Raw genomic sequence first — 16,494 nt, 5'->3', positions numbered from 1 at the left:
ATGGACTGATGCACTGTCTATTGATATGCTCATATTTCCTTGTGATTAGGTTTTGTCAGTATTTGGAAAATCCTTCCTACAAGCAAATTAGTGTATTTTAAATATTTCAAAAAGGTGATGGCAAAAAATAAGGCTAAAACTATTTTAAAGTAAAGTTGATTCATTGTTTCAGATTTTTCTTGTTTGCATGTGAAGCCTGTAACTGTATTTGTTCTCTTTGTCTTTTGACTCTACAGCTTCTCAGTGAAAATGATGTGATGCCAGCTTTGCTTTATTATGTAAAACCAAATCAAAAGCCTGGATTTCATGACTGGTCTGCTGCCCAGTACGAAGAATTACAGCTTCATGCAATTGCTATTTTAGCTTCAGTGGCTCCCTTGTTACTAGATAAATATTTGTCCTGCCAAGCGAATACTCTCCTCCTTGTGTTTCTAGAGTGGTGTATAGGTCAAGGTCAGTAGATGTTCATGTCTTTCATACAGAGTTACCTCAAAACTCAGCTTAACTGGACTTACTTTCTTTAGCAGGTAGGAAGAATGTAAAACTTGTGAACTTGGAATTATTCTTTTTAAATAGGTCACGTAGGAAACGAATCTTTTTTTAAAAATGAGCCATAATAAATTTTTCTACTGGAGGGTAAACTGGTACCTCATTCCCTATGTACCACTATACTGGCATTCCTTCAGTTGTGCAGGCAGTCACACATTTTTACTGTTCATGTTTTAAGCTAGTCAGATGCACTTACTGTGGCCCTGAGTCCAACCAGTAATTCCTGCCAAGAAGCAGGATATGGTTACTCAAACTCAGAGTTGTACACAGTAAGACAGCTTCCAGAATAAAGCTTATTTGTGGCCATCAGCTAAGAGTAGAACCTAAGCGAATATATAATTAACTGCACCTAGTCTTCATGGATTGGTTTCCTGTAGATGGATGATTTTCACCATAGAATGGGTGATTTTTCCTATGAACAAATTTTAATTTGGGTATGACTGAAATCAAAAGATTGTTTTTACCTGTCATGCTGGAGAAGATATTTAAAGTTTTGTACATTGCTCATTAACGTAGTAAAGTTTAAAAAAAAAAAAAAACCTTGAAATAATTTTAAATGTTCATCAAAATCATACCTTTCTTATGAATATAAAAAGCACAGCCCTTCATAGAAAGGCTTCTTATTAGATTGTTTTAAACAAGAAGCCTTTCTAACATTAAAAGAATTTTTTCCTTGTTTGCTTTCAACTTACTTTCATTGGTAAACCATAATTTTTTTCCTTAGCACATTATTATTCTGAATATATACAGTCTGCCAAAGAAAATACTCATTGTGATTGCTCCACAGATCCCTTCTTTGGTCAAGGTAACAGTTTCCATGGAACAGGTGGTCGTGGCAGCAAACTTGCACAAATGCGCTACAGTCTGAGAGTACTGAGATCTGTTGTGTCCCTTTGTGATGATGCCGTGAACCTTAATTTATGTGACCAGGGAGCAATTAGCCAACTACTGGGTAAAGCACAATTTGTATTGCTGTACTTAAAATAGTACATTTCTGTTGACAGTAGGACATGTCCATGCTTTTTCTTATGCTGTGGTTTTAATATGTTACTCATTTGACTGAAAAACTGAAGAAAGAAGCTAAAACAATTAATATATTGATTTGATTTTTAATATTGTGACACTTTAACATACAGAATTGAAGGAGTTAAGCAAAGCAGAAAGCTGTAGAAGTCTAGGTATATAACTTAAGAGTGAAAGCTGTTCCTATTCTCTCCTGCATTATACTTAATATTTGTTACATCTTATTTTCACTGTGTTAGCCTCTAGGAACTTCAGCCATAAGGAATAGTCTTGTTGTACTTGTCTACTACAATATCTCTTTCCACAATTCCTCTTTAGAATAGAAGGGAATTAGAGACAGAGAATTTAATGAGAGTAGCGTTATGAAGAATAAAAGCAGAGTAAAACTACTCAACCATTGTTCTTGTAACTCATTTAGATCGTTTTCTTGTTCAGTAACATATGTACTGTTACAGGTTATTGTGAGTGCTGATACATGTTAGGTTCTTTTCTTAAAATAATAAAAAGATTCCACTGCTCTGAAAAAAATCATACTGGAAGTAATAAAAAGGTAAAGTCATTTAGAATTCAAAGAGTATGTTATAATGGAAAGCCTAGAAATAAAAGATTTTATGTTTCCAGTTGAAAGCTGATCTCTGGTGAAAACTCCATGAAACTTTCAGATTTTAGTGAAAGCAAAATTTGCACTATACAGATTGAGGCAACTTTTCTTACTCCAGGAGAGCTCTCTATCTGAATATCCTCTTTCAGATAGTTGCAAGGCTGATTCCCTCAGCAGTGGTGGCATTTTATCTCTCTCCCACATTTCCACTGTCAGTACAGATGTTTGTGAGGCTGTATGGTAAAGAATGTCAGGGAGTTCTTTGCCTTTTTCTAAGGGTTGTTTGATCCATATCAGTTCCCAGTTGCACTGGCACAATGCAAGAGGCAGCGTGGAGAAAGGAACAAGGGGCTGAAAGTGCTAGCAAAAGTCAGTGCAAGCTGCTGGCTTTACCTCTGCCACCAAGGGCAAGGTCCGTGAAACTACAGTGTCAGAGGGCTGTGCTTCTGTAAGCTATTGTGACACACAGGAGATAAAACTGAATAGCATGAGTAGATTCTCTTAGAAATCTTTTGGGGTACATTTGTTTTTTTAAAAATCAGCTGCTATAATAGAACTTACATAGACTTACATATAGGACATTCACATGTATAAAATATATTCTTTTATAGATATCCTAAAGTATGCAGCAAACAAATCTAAAGAAAAAGAAGATGCCATTCTGCTGGAGATCCAGGCTGATATATTATTTATTCTGTCTACTCTCTGTGAAAATGATCTCCACAGAAAGGTTTGTATCTTTCTACCTCATACTGCGCAGAAAATGTCACAATGATGTGGTACATTTTTATTTAAATGATACTGCATTTTTTTTCTTCAAAGGCAGATGTCCATTGCAGTTCATCACTAACAAGTCAGGACTGATAACTGGTTTCTGTGACAGTGACAGTTAAAATACAAAATCATTCAGAATTCCTTTAGCCAGTGTCTCACCTATTTAATTGTTAGTTTACATAGTTTTAAAAATGAAAATGTAAAAATGTGCTAAGGAATGGGGTTATCAGATAGGAGGAAATAAGAATCTCTTTTTCTTACATATAGCGTAAGGAATATACCCTACTCTAATGAGTGGGGCAAAACTATTACAATATAAATATTTCTGATTTTCAATTTTCTTTGTTTTTTATTATATGTAGTTATTTAGTAAATATTATTTAAGAAAAATATTGCTTTAATTAATGTCCAATTAACAGGAACTCTTTGGCTATGAAGGAGTGGATATACTTATCTTGTTCATGCAGATGGATCCGAATAAGTTATTTAGTGGATTAGGCCACAGTCGACTTCTTCTCAGTGCACTGGACTGCTTGTGGTTAGTAAAGTAGTATTTTAGCAACAGTAACTCTTAAAAATTGGAGATCTTCTATTTTAGGTCTGCAATGCTATGGTCTTTTCTCTGCACATATAGGCCCTTCTGTTTAAAATGTGGAAACATCCATTATATAGTTTGTCTAGTTAAGAAATTATTAATGGAATATTTTGCATGTATTCTGTTCTAGATAGGGCTCAGTAAGACAGGCTAACTCCCCACACAGCAGGCAGAAGAATGACCCCCCTGAAGCTTCAGTGCAGAGTTACCTAAGAGTTCCTAGAGGAGAGGTGCATGGTTAGAGCCTGTAAATAACTTTAGAGGAGTAAATAGAAGGAGAAAATAGAGTGATAGCAGCTAAAAACTATATAAACACAAGAAAGGTGTATATAAACTAGCTGTATATTTAGCTAGAAATTAAAAAAAGATTCTTATCAGAAATGAGATGTTTAGAACACCAATACATATGGTGACAAAAATTAACTTGTTTTAAGACAGAACTTGTTAAAGACACAAAAAGCTAAATGATATGTTTGTCTAGGAGAAAAAAATGGGCTCTGTGATGCAGGAGATCCATTCCAGACCAGATCATGAAATGAGGAAATAAGAGAAGGAAGAAAAAGTGTCATGAATGCAGGTTTTATGATCATTATAAGCTGGGAGAAGCCAGCACTGTTGCCAAAACAAACAGTTTTCCATGTCTCATCCCCTCCATTCTGCTGGCAGAAATACTCATGCAGCTCTGCAATGAATCAGATCAGGGACATGATCTAGCTGAATACGAGCCTATTTTACTTAGTTAGTTTTAACTCAGATTTAACTCTGATCTGAGTTAAATAGAATTAGATTGAATTCTAATCCAATTCATTGTGAACCTGTCCAATTTCTTGGGCTGCTGCAAGGAAGGTACCAGCCATGGGAGAAGAAGGAGCAGTCAGGTGGGGTATATTAGTTATACAGTGTAAATGAAAAAGGTATTTGTAAATGTACAGATACAGGCATGTGAAACATAATTTTTCCACTCCCTAGAAGTATTAAGCATAGTGCATACCAAATATTTTTAATGCAACTCAGTAAAATAAATGAGATGTTTCTAGAGTGTTTTAAAGCATAAAAGTGGTTCTAAACACTGAAATTATTTCTATTTAAGGTCCTGTGTCATTGGATGTTACATTGCAGAGGATTCTTTTCTTGAAAAACAGGGCATTTTCCTCCTCCTGGATTTGTTGGCAGTAGGTATTTTTATTATTGTTGTTGCAGAATAAAACAGCAGTACAACATGCATGGAAAATTGCTACATTTTTTTGTCATGGTATCTCCTGGAATTATTACAATAATAACATGAAGGCCAATGTCTGTAATTCCTTGAAATAAGAAGGTAAGCACACAGCTCAGAAATGATTGGACAGATTTTCCATGTATCTTTTTTTTTTAAGTAAGTATTTGGCAGATGTAGTTTTAAATTAATTTTAAAAATAGTCTTTTTTAATAGAAGATTCAAACTATAGTTTCACTTAGGATAACAACCCTGTTCAGAAAAGCACCTAAGTTCTTCATGTGGAAGTCAGTAAGAACAGAGCTAGTATATACTTCAAGGCTTTACAAGTCCTGATGTTCAAGAAGTTACTTGTACATGTACCTAGGATGTATAGCTACTTTTATGGGTCTTGGATGTATGGCTGGCACAGGCGTATCACCTCTCATGAAGCATGCTCCTTGCTTGTTCCATTCCCCAGTTATTCTCATCAGCCACGCTGCCAGCCTCTGATGCCTTTGCAGTGCAAAGCTGCAGACTCTCTACTACTCTCATCAGCTTCTAACAGATCAGGTCACAAAATAGAACAGATGCTCTCTGGTACTGCTCAGCCACTGCCTTCTGAGTTTGTTTCTTATAAAAAAAAAAAAAATCCTTGGTAGTAGTACATTCCCCAGAAACTTCAGTTCTCCAGCATGTTAGCCTGGAGGTGCATGTACAGAACCTATTATGTAACTCTATACACAGGTATTTGTATCTTATATGATCATACACCTGTTCCCCTCCCTTGATTTATCAAACTTTGCATGGCAAGGCTGCAGAAATTTGAGAGATTTACAAGTTTATACACCAGTTTTGTGCAAATAGTTGTGATGAAAAGCTTGTAAATATTTGATTTAACATTACAGGATTTTTCTTACTTTCTTTTAAAAACTTTCACTGTGTTATGGGCAACTTAAAACTTTTCTTCCTTTTTCCTTCACTAAGTTAAAGCAAAAGAATCTGTGCAATATAATTCTTGGAATTCTGGTTGAATTTTGTGACAACCCTAAAACCACTTCTCACATTAGTACCTGGCGTGGAGAGAAGGATCAAACAGCAGCTAACCTTCTAATACAGTTATGGAGACAAGAGGAGTTGGAGCTAGGAGTCAGACGTGATCAGTATGGAAGGATTGTTGGTAAGCTTTATGATAGATGTGAAACTGTTTGTGAGCAGTTGCACTGAATAAAGCAAAAAGGAATACGCTGTCCGCTTTGCAAGCTGAATCCTGATGAAAGTGAATTACAGTAGTTACGGTGTTATGCTATAGTTCCGACCAGATCCATATATATCCATATAAGGTATTTTGTTAGTCTTGCCACTAGATGGCATTTTCTACGTTAGGTGGACAATAGAACCGTAACTAATGTCCTGAACTGCCTTTTTAAAGGTGGACAATCAAGCTATTTAATTTTCCTCTATACATCAGTTGTGTTTCTTAACAGAATTTTCCTTCATCACAATTATAAGTTTATTTGCAGATATTTTCTGGAGAGCTTCCCCACAAATGGCATTTTGCTTTTGTATACTTTGTAAAAAGAAGCAAGGTGAATGTTATGGTATCACAAATCTTTAGTCATGGTAATTAGTATTTCCTTGCCCAAATTATGCTTGAATTCCTGGCCAAACTGTGGAAATGATTCACATTAGTGCACAAAAAGTGAGATGGAACTGACTTCTTTCACAGAAGACATCCCGGGAAAGGACACTTCAGTAGCAGCCTGCTAAAGCTCCTTATGGTTTATTTACACAGATAGCTTTTCCTCCACGTTTAGTAACTTTGGGGACATAATACCTCTTCCTTCTTCTTCTAATCTTGTTTTGTGTTTTGAAATTATTAGACATGAAGAGACCTATTGTTAGCAGCTTGCAGAAAGAGCAAGAGGTCATCCCCATGCCTGCCAACTGTCCCAGCTTTGCCATCATAGAGATTTCAGAAAACATAAGGGCAAAACTGTATTTATTATTATGCAAACTAGGTAAGACAAATGAATTGCCTCCTGTCATTAATACCTGTCATTAATCCAAAATTGAGGTATGTGGTCAACATTTTATTATTAATAGATGCTTGTTCATCCTGTTCTTAAAAGCATCTATTGATGAGGATTTTATGACCTCCTCAGTGCTTCACTGTCCTTACCATAAGGAAGATTTCTCTAGAATCAAGCCTAAAATTTGCTTGAAATTTGCTGTAATTTGCTTTCCTACTCACAACACCTACTTTTCACTTATTTGAACACTCTTATGTTTCATCTCAACCTGTCTTCTCTGGATTAAGATGTCTTAATTTTCACAACCTTTACTCATAAATCTCATTTTCCAGAATAATCTCTGATCATTCTCATTGATTTTGTTTTTTTTATTTTTTCTTGTGTCTTTCCAATTGGTTTGCATTCTTCCTAAGCTGTAGTATCCCCAAACCAAACAAAATACTCCAGCTGACACCCCACCACAGCCAAAGAGAACTATATCACTCAATTTGTGTTTGCTCTTTTCCAGTCTGTCCCCCACAGGTTCAAAGATGATCAGTAATACTTCTGAGATTGCTTCAACCAGTTCCCTGAGTACCCTAGGGTGGATTTCCTCAGTCCCAACTGATTTGAAAACATCTTTAATTCCTCTAATAAACTATAGCCAGTTCTTTCTCTGTTGTAGCCCAGGTTCTTACATTAGTGTTAATTATGTTAAATGTTGGATCACAGCTGAATTCTCTACTTAACTTTGAAGCAAAAACGCATGAGCTTATGTTCCGGCTTTCTCCTATTTTCACATGTACCTCCATATACTTATATACATTATAATGTCTTCTGTGATGTACTGAAATGACATGGAATTGGATAATTAAAAAAGGAAAGATTTTTATAGTCTTCAGTGAAGTCATGCTTTATAACAGCCTGTGACATGACAATCCAGAAATCCAGCATTAGTCTACCTGTATTTATGTCATTTCTTAACTTCAAAATGTGATGTAATCATACTCTAATAAATATGTGCTACATTCCTAGTTACCACACAGATGGTATAATGAAATCTGTAGTGAGTTTTGATACACTATTTAGATATAGTTCAAAAAATTTTTTGAGTATAATTGACATTCAGCATGCACAAAATGAAGCAGAGTCCCGGTAACTGTACTTCTCTTTCTTATTCTTTTATGCACTTAGTAGAAATATTTTTTAAAACGTGGAGTCATCATGCTCAAGGCATGCAGGTCTATGAGATGAAGGAGACCCTCATTATCCAGCCTTGAAACAAAGTACTGGAGACCCTGTAGTACGTTTCTCCTGTTGGCTGCTTTGCAGCTAAAGCAAAGTATGTTTGTGCTGAATTGCTTCTTTAAAAACAGTGACCTGTGGACTTAACTGTTTGTCTGCTTTAACTGGAAGAACAAACTCTCAAAAGCGTAGCAAATGCAGTACTGTCCTGGCTTTACAAGTGATTGGAAGGTCACTGGAGCCACTCTAAAGAATTAGAGTGAAACTATTACAAAGAAAATAGTTACTTTATTACCAAAAGCCTGCTCAGGATTAGTGTGACTGACTTGTGTATATATAATGAAGACTTTTCCTGTGATTATATGACAGATAAGATGGTGTCTGGTTTAGAATGTTATATTTTAAGATAAATAGATTATGCTGTTAATACTGAGATGATTAATGTTCTTTTAGGTTTTGAAAATTTGCCTGGCTTATCTGCTAAGGATTTTGTCACACTTGCTATCATACGTCGTTATCTTGACTTTAAAGTGAGTATTGTGGAAAAAATACTACTCCTGTATCTGTGTTTGCAAAAACAGCAAATACATCTCAGGATACAACAAACATAACCCTTCAATAGCTAAACAAGTCACCCATAGTTTCACAGGGAATACGAGCCAGAGTTACCATCAAAAGAAATAGTCCCACCTCCATTGTTCCAACACTCCCCAGACTCTTCCTTTGTAGCACTGCAAGTGTTCGTGACTGGGTAGTGAATCCGACCAGAAACCAATGCCAGTTAAAAATAACTCGGGGGGGGGGGGGGGAAGAGGTTTTATCTGTTTGCAAGCTCAAGAAACAGGAATGTGCAAGGATAGAGGTAAGCAACTGGGAAAGGGCTGGAGAGCAAGGCTGCCTCTTTGTGTAGCAGGCCAGATTATGTATTTTTTTGGTATTAAAAATGGCATTAAATACACATTTTGATAAAGGTTCTTTCCATGCCTCCTCTTTGTGCCCACATGCACTATCCATCCATACTATCAAAACTTGGAGTTATACTGCTGCGGCTACAAGAAATAAGAATAGGGTAACAGGCTTTGCAGGGGCCATCCTACTCAAAGTATGCTTCAGTTTGTGCTAATCTTTTGCTTAGGTACAAAGTCTGCAAGAGCTTAATTGGATCTTTAGTTGATAGTTCCAAGTTCCATTTTTGCCTCATGTTACAATTTGCTCTGACAACATGCACAATTTGAGATTTTATAGAAGAAGTCAGTAAAACACATTTTGCTCCTGTGATATGGCATCTCTCTGTTTTTCTTCTGAGTTTCCATACTTATTGGCATTCCTGTTACTCCTTTGCAAAGTCAAGCTTGAATTGCTTAGGAAGGATAACTGTGAATGAATTTGGCATAGTGTTACTGAAGTCTAACCTTGCATTACAATTCTGGGAAACAAAACAACAATAAGGGATATTATTGCTGTATTATATTTTGAATATCTGAAATAATAGAAATAAGAGATAAATATCAAATAGTGTGCTGCATGTTTCACACAGATTGGAGAGGTTTGGATTGAACTGTGTGCAGAAATAAAAGAAGAATTCAGGCCTGTCACTTCAGATGAGGAAGCCTTGAAAGTTATTTCGGAGGTAACAGAAGATGTTGGAGGAATGGTTGTTGCTCTCCAGACTGAAATGCTTGAAAGTCAACAGTATCAAGAACTCCGAGAGGAGGAAAAGGCTTATACAAAGGTAGAACAAGGAATTTTATACAAAGCCTGTGTAATTTATTTTGTCAGTCTATATAAAGATTTTCTTATACATGGGATTCCAAACAAGATATAATGTGCATTATTTTAAGATATTTTTAATCTCTCTCAGCAGTAACATTGTAATTTTAAAATTTAAGTTAACCTTAGTTCTCTCAGTTTGTATAATTTTGCTATTATTTAGAGAGTAACATGAAAAAATGAAGCAGCATCATAAAGGAAGCACTATCATCAGTGAAGCATCAGCAATGGTACAATGACAAGTGATCACTGTGTTACGATACAAGTGGCACCTGTGTTTCATCTGTAGCAGATGAGAATTTAAAGTAACCATTGCAACTAGATCTATTTCTTAAAATGAAACATAAGTCTCTCTTTTAATTCCAATTAAGCTCTGCTAGTTGAATATTCACAAAGCTTCATTATTTCAGAAAGCAGGGCTTTGTGCTTCCCAGCATGCTGAGAATGAGCAGAGTATAGGCATTGTCTAGCTTTGGTTATAAGGCAAGGATCTGGCATGTTCACACATCTACTGTCTCATCCTCTGCCTCATTCTAAGAAATAAGATCAGTTGGTCCAATTGTCTAAAATCCTACACTAGTGTTTTGGGGGACTTGTCATACATATGCGCTTTCGTCACCAGAACTGATTCCATCTATGTGATTCAGCACTTGAGAGTGAGCATATACAGGAAATATTCCTGAAAGAGCAGGGGCTATTTCAACACCTGTGTTGGAGGAAGGGAAAATTAGCTTGCAATTAGTTTGTTTTTAAAGGCAGTGCATAATTGAAGTTTTTAAAGAATAAGTGTATCACTGCAGCATTTTCATTCAATCTCAGGTGAGAGAGGTGAACTAAAGGGGCAGAGCTGAATGTGCTGTCCAAACAGCACAAGGAAGGAATTCAGGAAAGCTAATAGGAATAGGATTGTGTTACATCTCCTAAATCTCATTCACATTACAGATTCACACTATCCATAAGCAGAGGGAAATGGTAAATAAATCTTGGGAAAACTTCTTGACTCGGACATCGAACTATGAGGCACTGAAGGTAAGAAATTGGAGTGATGAAAAGAAATTTACGTTCACAGTGTAGTTATAAGAAATGGGAAGTTCCAAACACATTTCTTAATTATGAGTATATTCAAATAGAGGCTATTCTAGATTTTATATTCACACAAACGTAGTAGAATGAACCATAGCATATATTGGCAAAGCTATGCAACCTTTGAGTCTTCCACTCTTCTGTTTACGGTGACAACTTGGGGATCGGCATTCTTTATGCTCTTAAAATTAGATATATGAAAATGTGGTTGTCCTGAGACAGTTGAAACTAAAAAGATGGTCATTCTGACTTTTCGTTATTTTTCCTGATACTTCATCCCCATTTTTAGTAGAGCAGACATCTTTCAACATAGGAACTATTTCATGATGAAAGGATTTTCTTTTAGCCATAGTTACGTGTTTCCAAAATACCATAAAAATATTAGAATATTGGTTAGACAACTAGTGTAAGTTAGGGAAGGAATAAAGTCAAACTTAAAGAAATGTTCTGCAGCTGAATTTAATTTTTCTTCATTTCCCAAAGGACATACAAAGGAAAATAATTTTTGTAACATAAGAGCGCCTCCCTGGCCTGTAGTAAAGATCTACGCTAGAATTAGAAATCAGAAAGGGCCAGAAAAAAAGATTTGGGGAACTACAGGCTGGTTAGTGTCAACTCAGTCCTTGGAAAGATTATGGAGCAAATCCTCCTGGAAACTGTTCTAAGCACATGAAGGACAAGAAGGTGACTGGGAACAGCTGGCATGGATTTACCAAGGACAAATCATGCCCAGCCAACATGGTTGCTTTCTATGATAAAATTATTAGTTCTGTGGAGGAGGGGAGAGCAGTGGATGTCATTTACCTTGACTTTAGTAAGATTTTCAACACAATCTTGCGCAGCATCCTTCTAGCCAAATTGGGGAGATATGGACTACAAGTTAGATGAAAATCTGGATGGATTGCTAGGCTCAAAGGACAGTGGTCAGTTGTTAAAGCTTAACTGGCAGCCAGTTATGGGTGATGTTCCTAAGGTTAATAATAGGGTTGATACTGTTTAACAACTTCATTAATGACCTAGGTAGTGGATCACAAGGCACACTCATCAAGTTCATGGGTGACACCAAACTGGAGGAAGCAATCCATATGTTGGCAGCTAGGGCTGCCATTCAGAAGGACCTTGAGGAGCTGGAGGGATGGGCTGACAAAAACCTCATGAATTTGAAAAGAAAATGAGAAGTCTTGCACCTGGGATGGAATAACATTGCCATGCATCATTACAGGCTGGGGACTGACTGGTTGTGTATCAGCTCTGGAGATCCTAGGAGATGAGTTGAGCATGAGTCAACAGTGTACTCTTGTGGTGATGAAAGCTAACAGCATACCAGGCTGATTTAGAAAGAATGGAAGTGATTATTCCTTTCTGGCACTTGAGAAGCCATGTATGTTTATTCTGTTTTCAGGCCCCCAGTACAAGAGAGAGTCACAAACCAGAGGGAGGGAGTGCAGCGGATGACCACTAAAATGATTAGGGAGCTGGGACACATGACAAATAAAAAGAGGCTGAGAGAGCTGGGTTTGCTGAATTTGAGGAATACTCAAAAGGAGCAGCAAGTTCAGGGTGGCTCCACCGGAAGAAATGAGCCATGAGTCAAGGGCAACCCCAGCACAGGCAGCACCCTCAATAACCAGTGCACAGTCCCACTGTATCTGAACAAGGCAGCTGATCAGAGGTTCTTTTCGATCTAAATTAAGCTATGATTCTGTGTGTAGAAATATTTCCTCATCTTAATGAAATGATGTAGTTTGTTTTTTTCCTAATTGAAATATCCTGTAAAATGGAATTCGGGTCAGTTGAACGCTTCCAGTTTTTTCTTTAGTGATTTGCCATCAAAATTGAAAGATACCTATAGAAGGATGGAATGTTAGTGGCCACTCTTATCTGATACATAACTTTTTGTTGTAAATACATAGACTTATTCAATTTGGGATGAATCTGCTACTCATGATATTCTTGATAGTGGTACTTACTATTAAAGGCCAGCAGAAATGGTCCCTCCTTATTTTGTTATTTTATTTGTACATTTTCTAACAGCAAATGATAGAATTCATTCTGATTAAAATAAATTTGGGTTTTTTTTCAACTTTCTTTAGAAAGCAAAAAGGCTTCAGGAAAAATCAATAGAGGCTTCCAGATCTAAATCAAAGTCTCAAAATGTAGCAGTCCATTCTACTGATATTAAAGGCCTTGGTACAACAGTAAGTAATCCCAAATAACACTGGTTTATTTTCATTAATATGTAAGTGGTTTAGGGTTTATTCTGCTTGTATATGTGCTGCTCCTTACTCTTTCTTTTAATTTTTATGTTGACAAACTCCAAGTATGTAAGAGAGAATCTTTATCTCCTGTAGCTGAAAGTTCTTTAGGGATGAAAAGAAACAGTGTCTGCAGGAAAAGGCACTAATAAAAAGTCTTTTATATCTCTGTATATCTTACTAATTAAGCCTACAAAGACCATGAAAATGTGGTGCAAAAACTCTTGATAGAGGAATTGCCTCCATCTTATTTTTAGATATACGCACAAGGCTCCATCCAGTATAATGGCAAAGCACCACCAAAAAAGACATATCCTGACAACAGGCAGCTGGTCAGAATGAGAATCAGATCTGAAAGTTACTCAGAAAAAAGTGTGAGCAAGGTGGTCCCTATGTTACTTGACAAGGACCTCTTACAGGAAAGCCTTTCATGAAAAGCGTGCTGAAATCAAGACCTTTTTCATGTAGTGTTGGGTAAATCTATGCAATCCCTAATCCAGTCAGTAAAGGTGTCCTTTCTAGTTGCTGACTTTGCAGATAACCTATCCATTACATCTGCAGGGAAGATTTTTTTTTCTCATTTCTATCTCTTAATTTAAGCATGAAAAGATACAAGCCATTGTCAAGATCTTGCTGGGGTATAACAGTGTATCTGGATGCTGAGTTTTGACAAACTGGGGTAAGACAAGGCAGAATTTCCATTCCAGTCAGTAACTGCTTTTGAGCTAGCTGGGTGTTTTCTATGTAAGCATCACAGCCATGGAGCACTTTAAGGAAAGGGGTAGCTTGGTGGTGGCTTATAAGGAGTTACTCCTACATGTGAGGGGAAGCAAGGAGAAAAGAACACGAGGTGCTTGTTTCAAACTTTAACAAAGAGGGCTATTATTGTGGGCTCTGGAGCGTGAATGAGTAATGAATGACAAGTAAGGTGGCTGCATCCTGTAAAAGAAAAGAGGCAGTTCGTGTTTGATGCGATGAAGAAAGGATGAGCTTAGTATAAAGAAAGGGGATGATTTCAGAGTGCTGGAGCAGGAAAATTATCTTTGCTCTAGACTTATGTGAACACATATGAAAAGACATATCTGTGAATGTAAGATGAAGTGGAATAGAAAAAGATTTATTTGCATGGATGTGTCAGTATGACTGTTCATCAGACATATTTTACAGAAAGAATCTGAAAAGTTTACATGCAAACACCAGTATTCTGGAAACTGTTAGTAGGGAGAAATATGTAGTTGGATTTTACGTTAGAGACTTGGGCCTCAAGCCAAAACTATTCACTTCTTTGGAGGGAGAGGATTTAACAAGAAAGTATCTTCACAGTTCTATAATCAATGTTTCAACAGCTGCAGACAGAAACAAGGAAGAGGTTAGTCCATTTTGGAGGAGTGTATTAAGAAAATGAACTCATAAGCAACATCAGATAAAATTCCTTAGCTACCTTGCCTGGAAGAATTACAAATGACAGCTATTGCTGGCATTTTTTTTTCATGAACCAGTCGTCTTTCTGCCTCTGCTAAACATTTTCAGTAGCTAAGATGCTTGTTGCCAACAAATTAAGATCATATAATCGAACACATGAGCCACATGCACTCAAAGAGTTGCACAGTTTGTTTTAGTAGGTCATGGTTAGAAGACAGAGGTGTCATTCAAGGATTTTTATTCAAAGGCCTGAACATATTCAGTATAAAGAATAGTAATAAGACTGAAAAATGTATGTCTCTCTCAGTCTTGGGAGTCTTACAGTTTTCCTGAAGCAGTGGGTATAGGCAATTGCAGACTGAGAGAAGCAGCTTGCACACACGCATGTGCATCTCTGTCTCACTCGCTCTTTCTCTCTCTCTAAGTGCTAAGATATAATGAAAATCTGAGAACAAGAACCGTGAATGACATTATGTGCAGATCCCAATAACAGAATACATTGCACAGTAACCTATTGTAATAAAGGCTTGGCTTTCTTTTCATCTATTCTTAAGATCAGACATGAAGGCCTAAAAGAAAAGTACATAAAGGTACCTGCTGAAAAAACACTTTTGCTTTTTCATTGATGGGAACAATTTGTTATTTTAGTAGTTTGAGTGGACCTAGGTAACCTCAGCATGCATCTCCACCCACTGAAAAATATTTTCAAGAGACCAGCTCATGATTTAACTCTCATCGTATTTTAAATACTAACATGAATGTCAAGCAATTGATTTGTTTTGTTTTTCAGATTGGATCTGGTCACTTAGTAACTGTAGAAAGTACACCTTCTCAGTTAGTTGGAGGGCCACTGGCTGATACAGACCTTGCTGTTAGAAAGCTCTCTGTTCATGGAGGAGCCTTAAAAAAGATCAAAAGAGTTAAAATGTTGGACTCATTCAAGAAAAATTCGATATCTGTAAAATAAATATTATTCTGAACAGTGCTTTTAATTTTTTAGTTAACATAATGTATATTTCAGGTATAAGATATAATCTATTTGTATGCTTTAATAAATTGCATAGATGTTCTTAATGTAAACATGGTGATGGTTTATTAATAAAATATCTCACAAAGTATGGTACAAAGATCTCTTTAAGTCTGATCATTTTGTGTGCTAGTGTCAGGTTACTCTGATCCACTATCAGTAGGTCTACTATTTAGATTTCCCTCTTTTGTTGACAAAAGTAACACTGTCCACACATTGCAGTTTACGTATCCCCTTCTTTGTGCAGGCTGACAAACCTTCACACAAATACATTCAGTTCATTCTTGTGGATACTGTACCTGCGCGGTGCTTGTCCAAGGCCATTTTGTTTCTTGAACTGCTGCCTTTAGCATCAGGATTTCTGAATTCTGTACTCCCAGTTTTCAGCTAAAGGCTCACTAAGAAGCTGGTTTGTGCTAACAGTTTCTGTAAGCAGGTTGTGGAGACCTGCTAAAATATCCTGCTCTTCATGGATTTCTCCCAACTCCTTAACTAATCTTACTGTTTTAATTATTTCATGGGTTATTGCCCATATTCTCTCTGATAAAAACGCTACCTGTTCCACCCTAGCCTCTCTAGAACACCAACAAAAGCCTGATAGCAGCAGCCCTTTTCTGTAGATGACTGTTTCTAAGCTGTTGTCTCCTTCCCTAACGAGGGCATAGCCAGAATTTGGTGAGATGCATTGACAGAGCAAGATTTCCAGAGGCCATTATCTCATTTTAAAATTAGTTACTATCCAGCAGTATGGCATAAAGTGCAGGGACATTGCAAGGTGTTTTGTGACATACAAGTTGTTGTTTGTGGTCTGTTGTTTATGCATATAAGCAGCCTTTTGAGAAAAGTTCAAGCTTCCTTTTTTTGGAATGCAAATGTAAAAAAATGGAAATAAATTTGAGGTATTCGTGTAGAACTTAGTTTTGAACTTTCTTTTTTACTTCCC

At 36.7% G+C, this 16,494-nt stretch overlaps 1 protein-coding gene across 3 annotated transcripts in view; it reads left to right on the top strand.

Moving 5' to 3' along the window:
• Positions 1-15,662, top strand: part of CFAP69 (cilia and flagella associated protein 69) — a 30,295-nt gene extending 14,633 nt beyond the window's left edge. For 2 of the 3 annotated variants that reach the window (XM_067291732.1, XM_013941571.2), the window contains exons 12-23: positions 237-453; positions 1,337-1,501; positions 2,785-2,903; positions 3,367-3,485; positions 4,633-4,714; positions 5,725-5,917; positions 6,621-6,758; positions 8,448-8,524; positions 9,532-9,726; positions 10,707-10,793; positions 12,941-13,045; positions 15,315-15,662. In XM_067291732.1, the coding sequence (XP_067147833.1) occupies positions 237-453; positions 1,337-1,501; positions 2,785-2,903; positions 3,367-3,485; positions 4,633-4,714; positions 5,725-5,917; positions 6,621-6,758; positions 8,448-8,524; positions 9,532-9,726; positions 10,707-10,793; positions 12,941-13,045; positions 15,315-15,491 (1,674 nt within the window). In that variant the 3' untranslated portion in view covers positions 15,492-15,662. The remainder of the gene's footprint in view (positions 1-236; positions 454-1,336; positions 1,502-2,784; positions 2,904-3,366; positions 3,486-4,632; positions 4,715-5,724; positions 5,918-6,620; positions 6,759-8,447; positions 8,525-9,531; positions 9,727-10,706; positions 10,794-12,940; positions 13,046-15,314) is intronic. The other variant, XM_013941572.2, reaches the window with a different exon arrangement.
• The last annotated feature ends 832 nt before the right edge of the window (positions 15,663-16,494 follow it).

The sequence above is a fragment of the Apteryx mantelli genome, chromosome 2 (assembly GCF_036417845.1).
Source record: "Apteryx mantelli isolate bAptMan1 chromosome 2, bAptMan1.hap1, whole genome shotgun sequence".
Lineage (NCBI taxonomy): Eukaryota > Metazoa > Chordata > Aves > Apterygiformes > Apterygidae > Apteryx > Apteryx mantelli.
The sequence above is the reverse complement of the archived record's forward strand: the minus strand, read 5'-3'. Positions and strand labels throughout refer to the sequence as shown.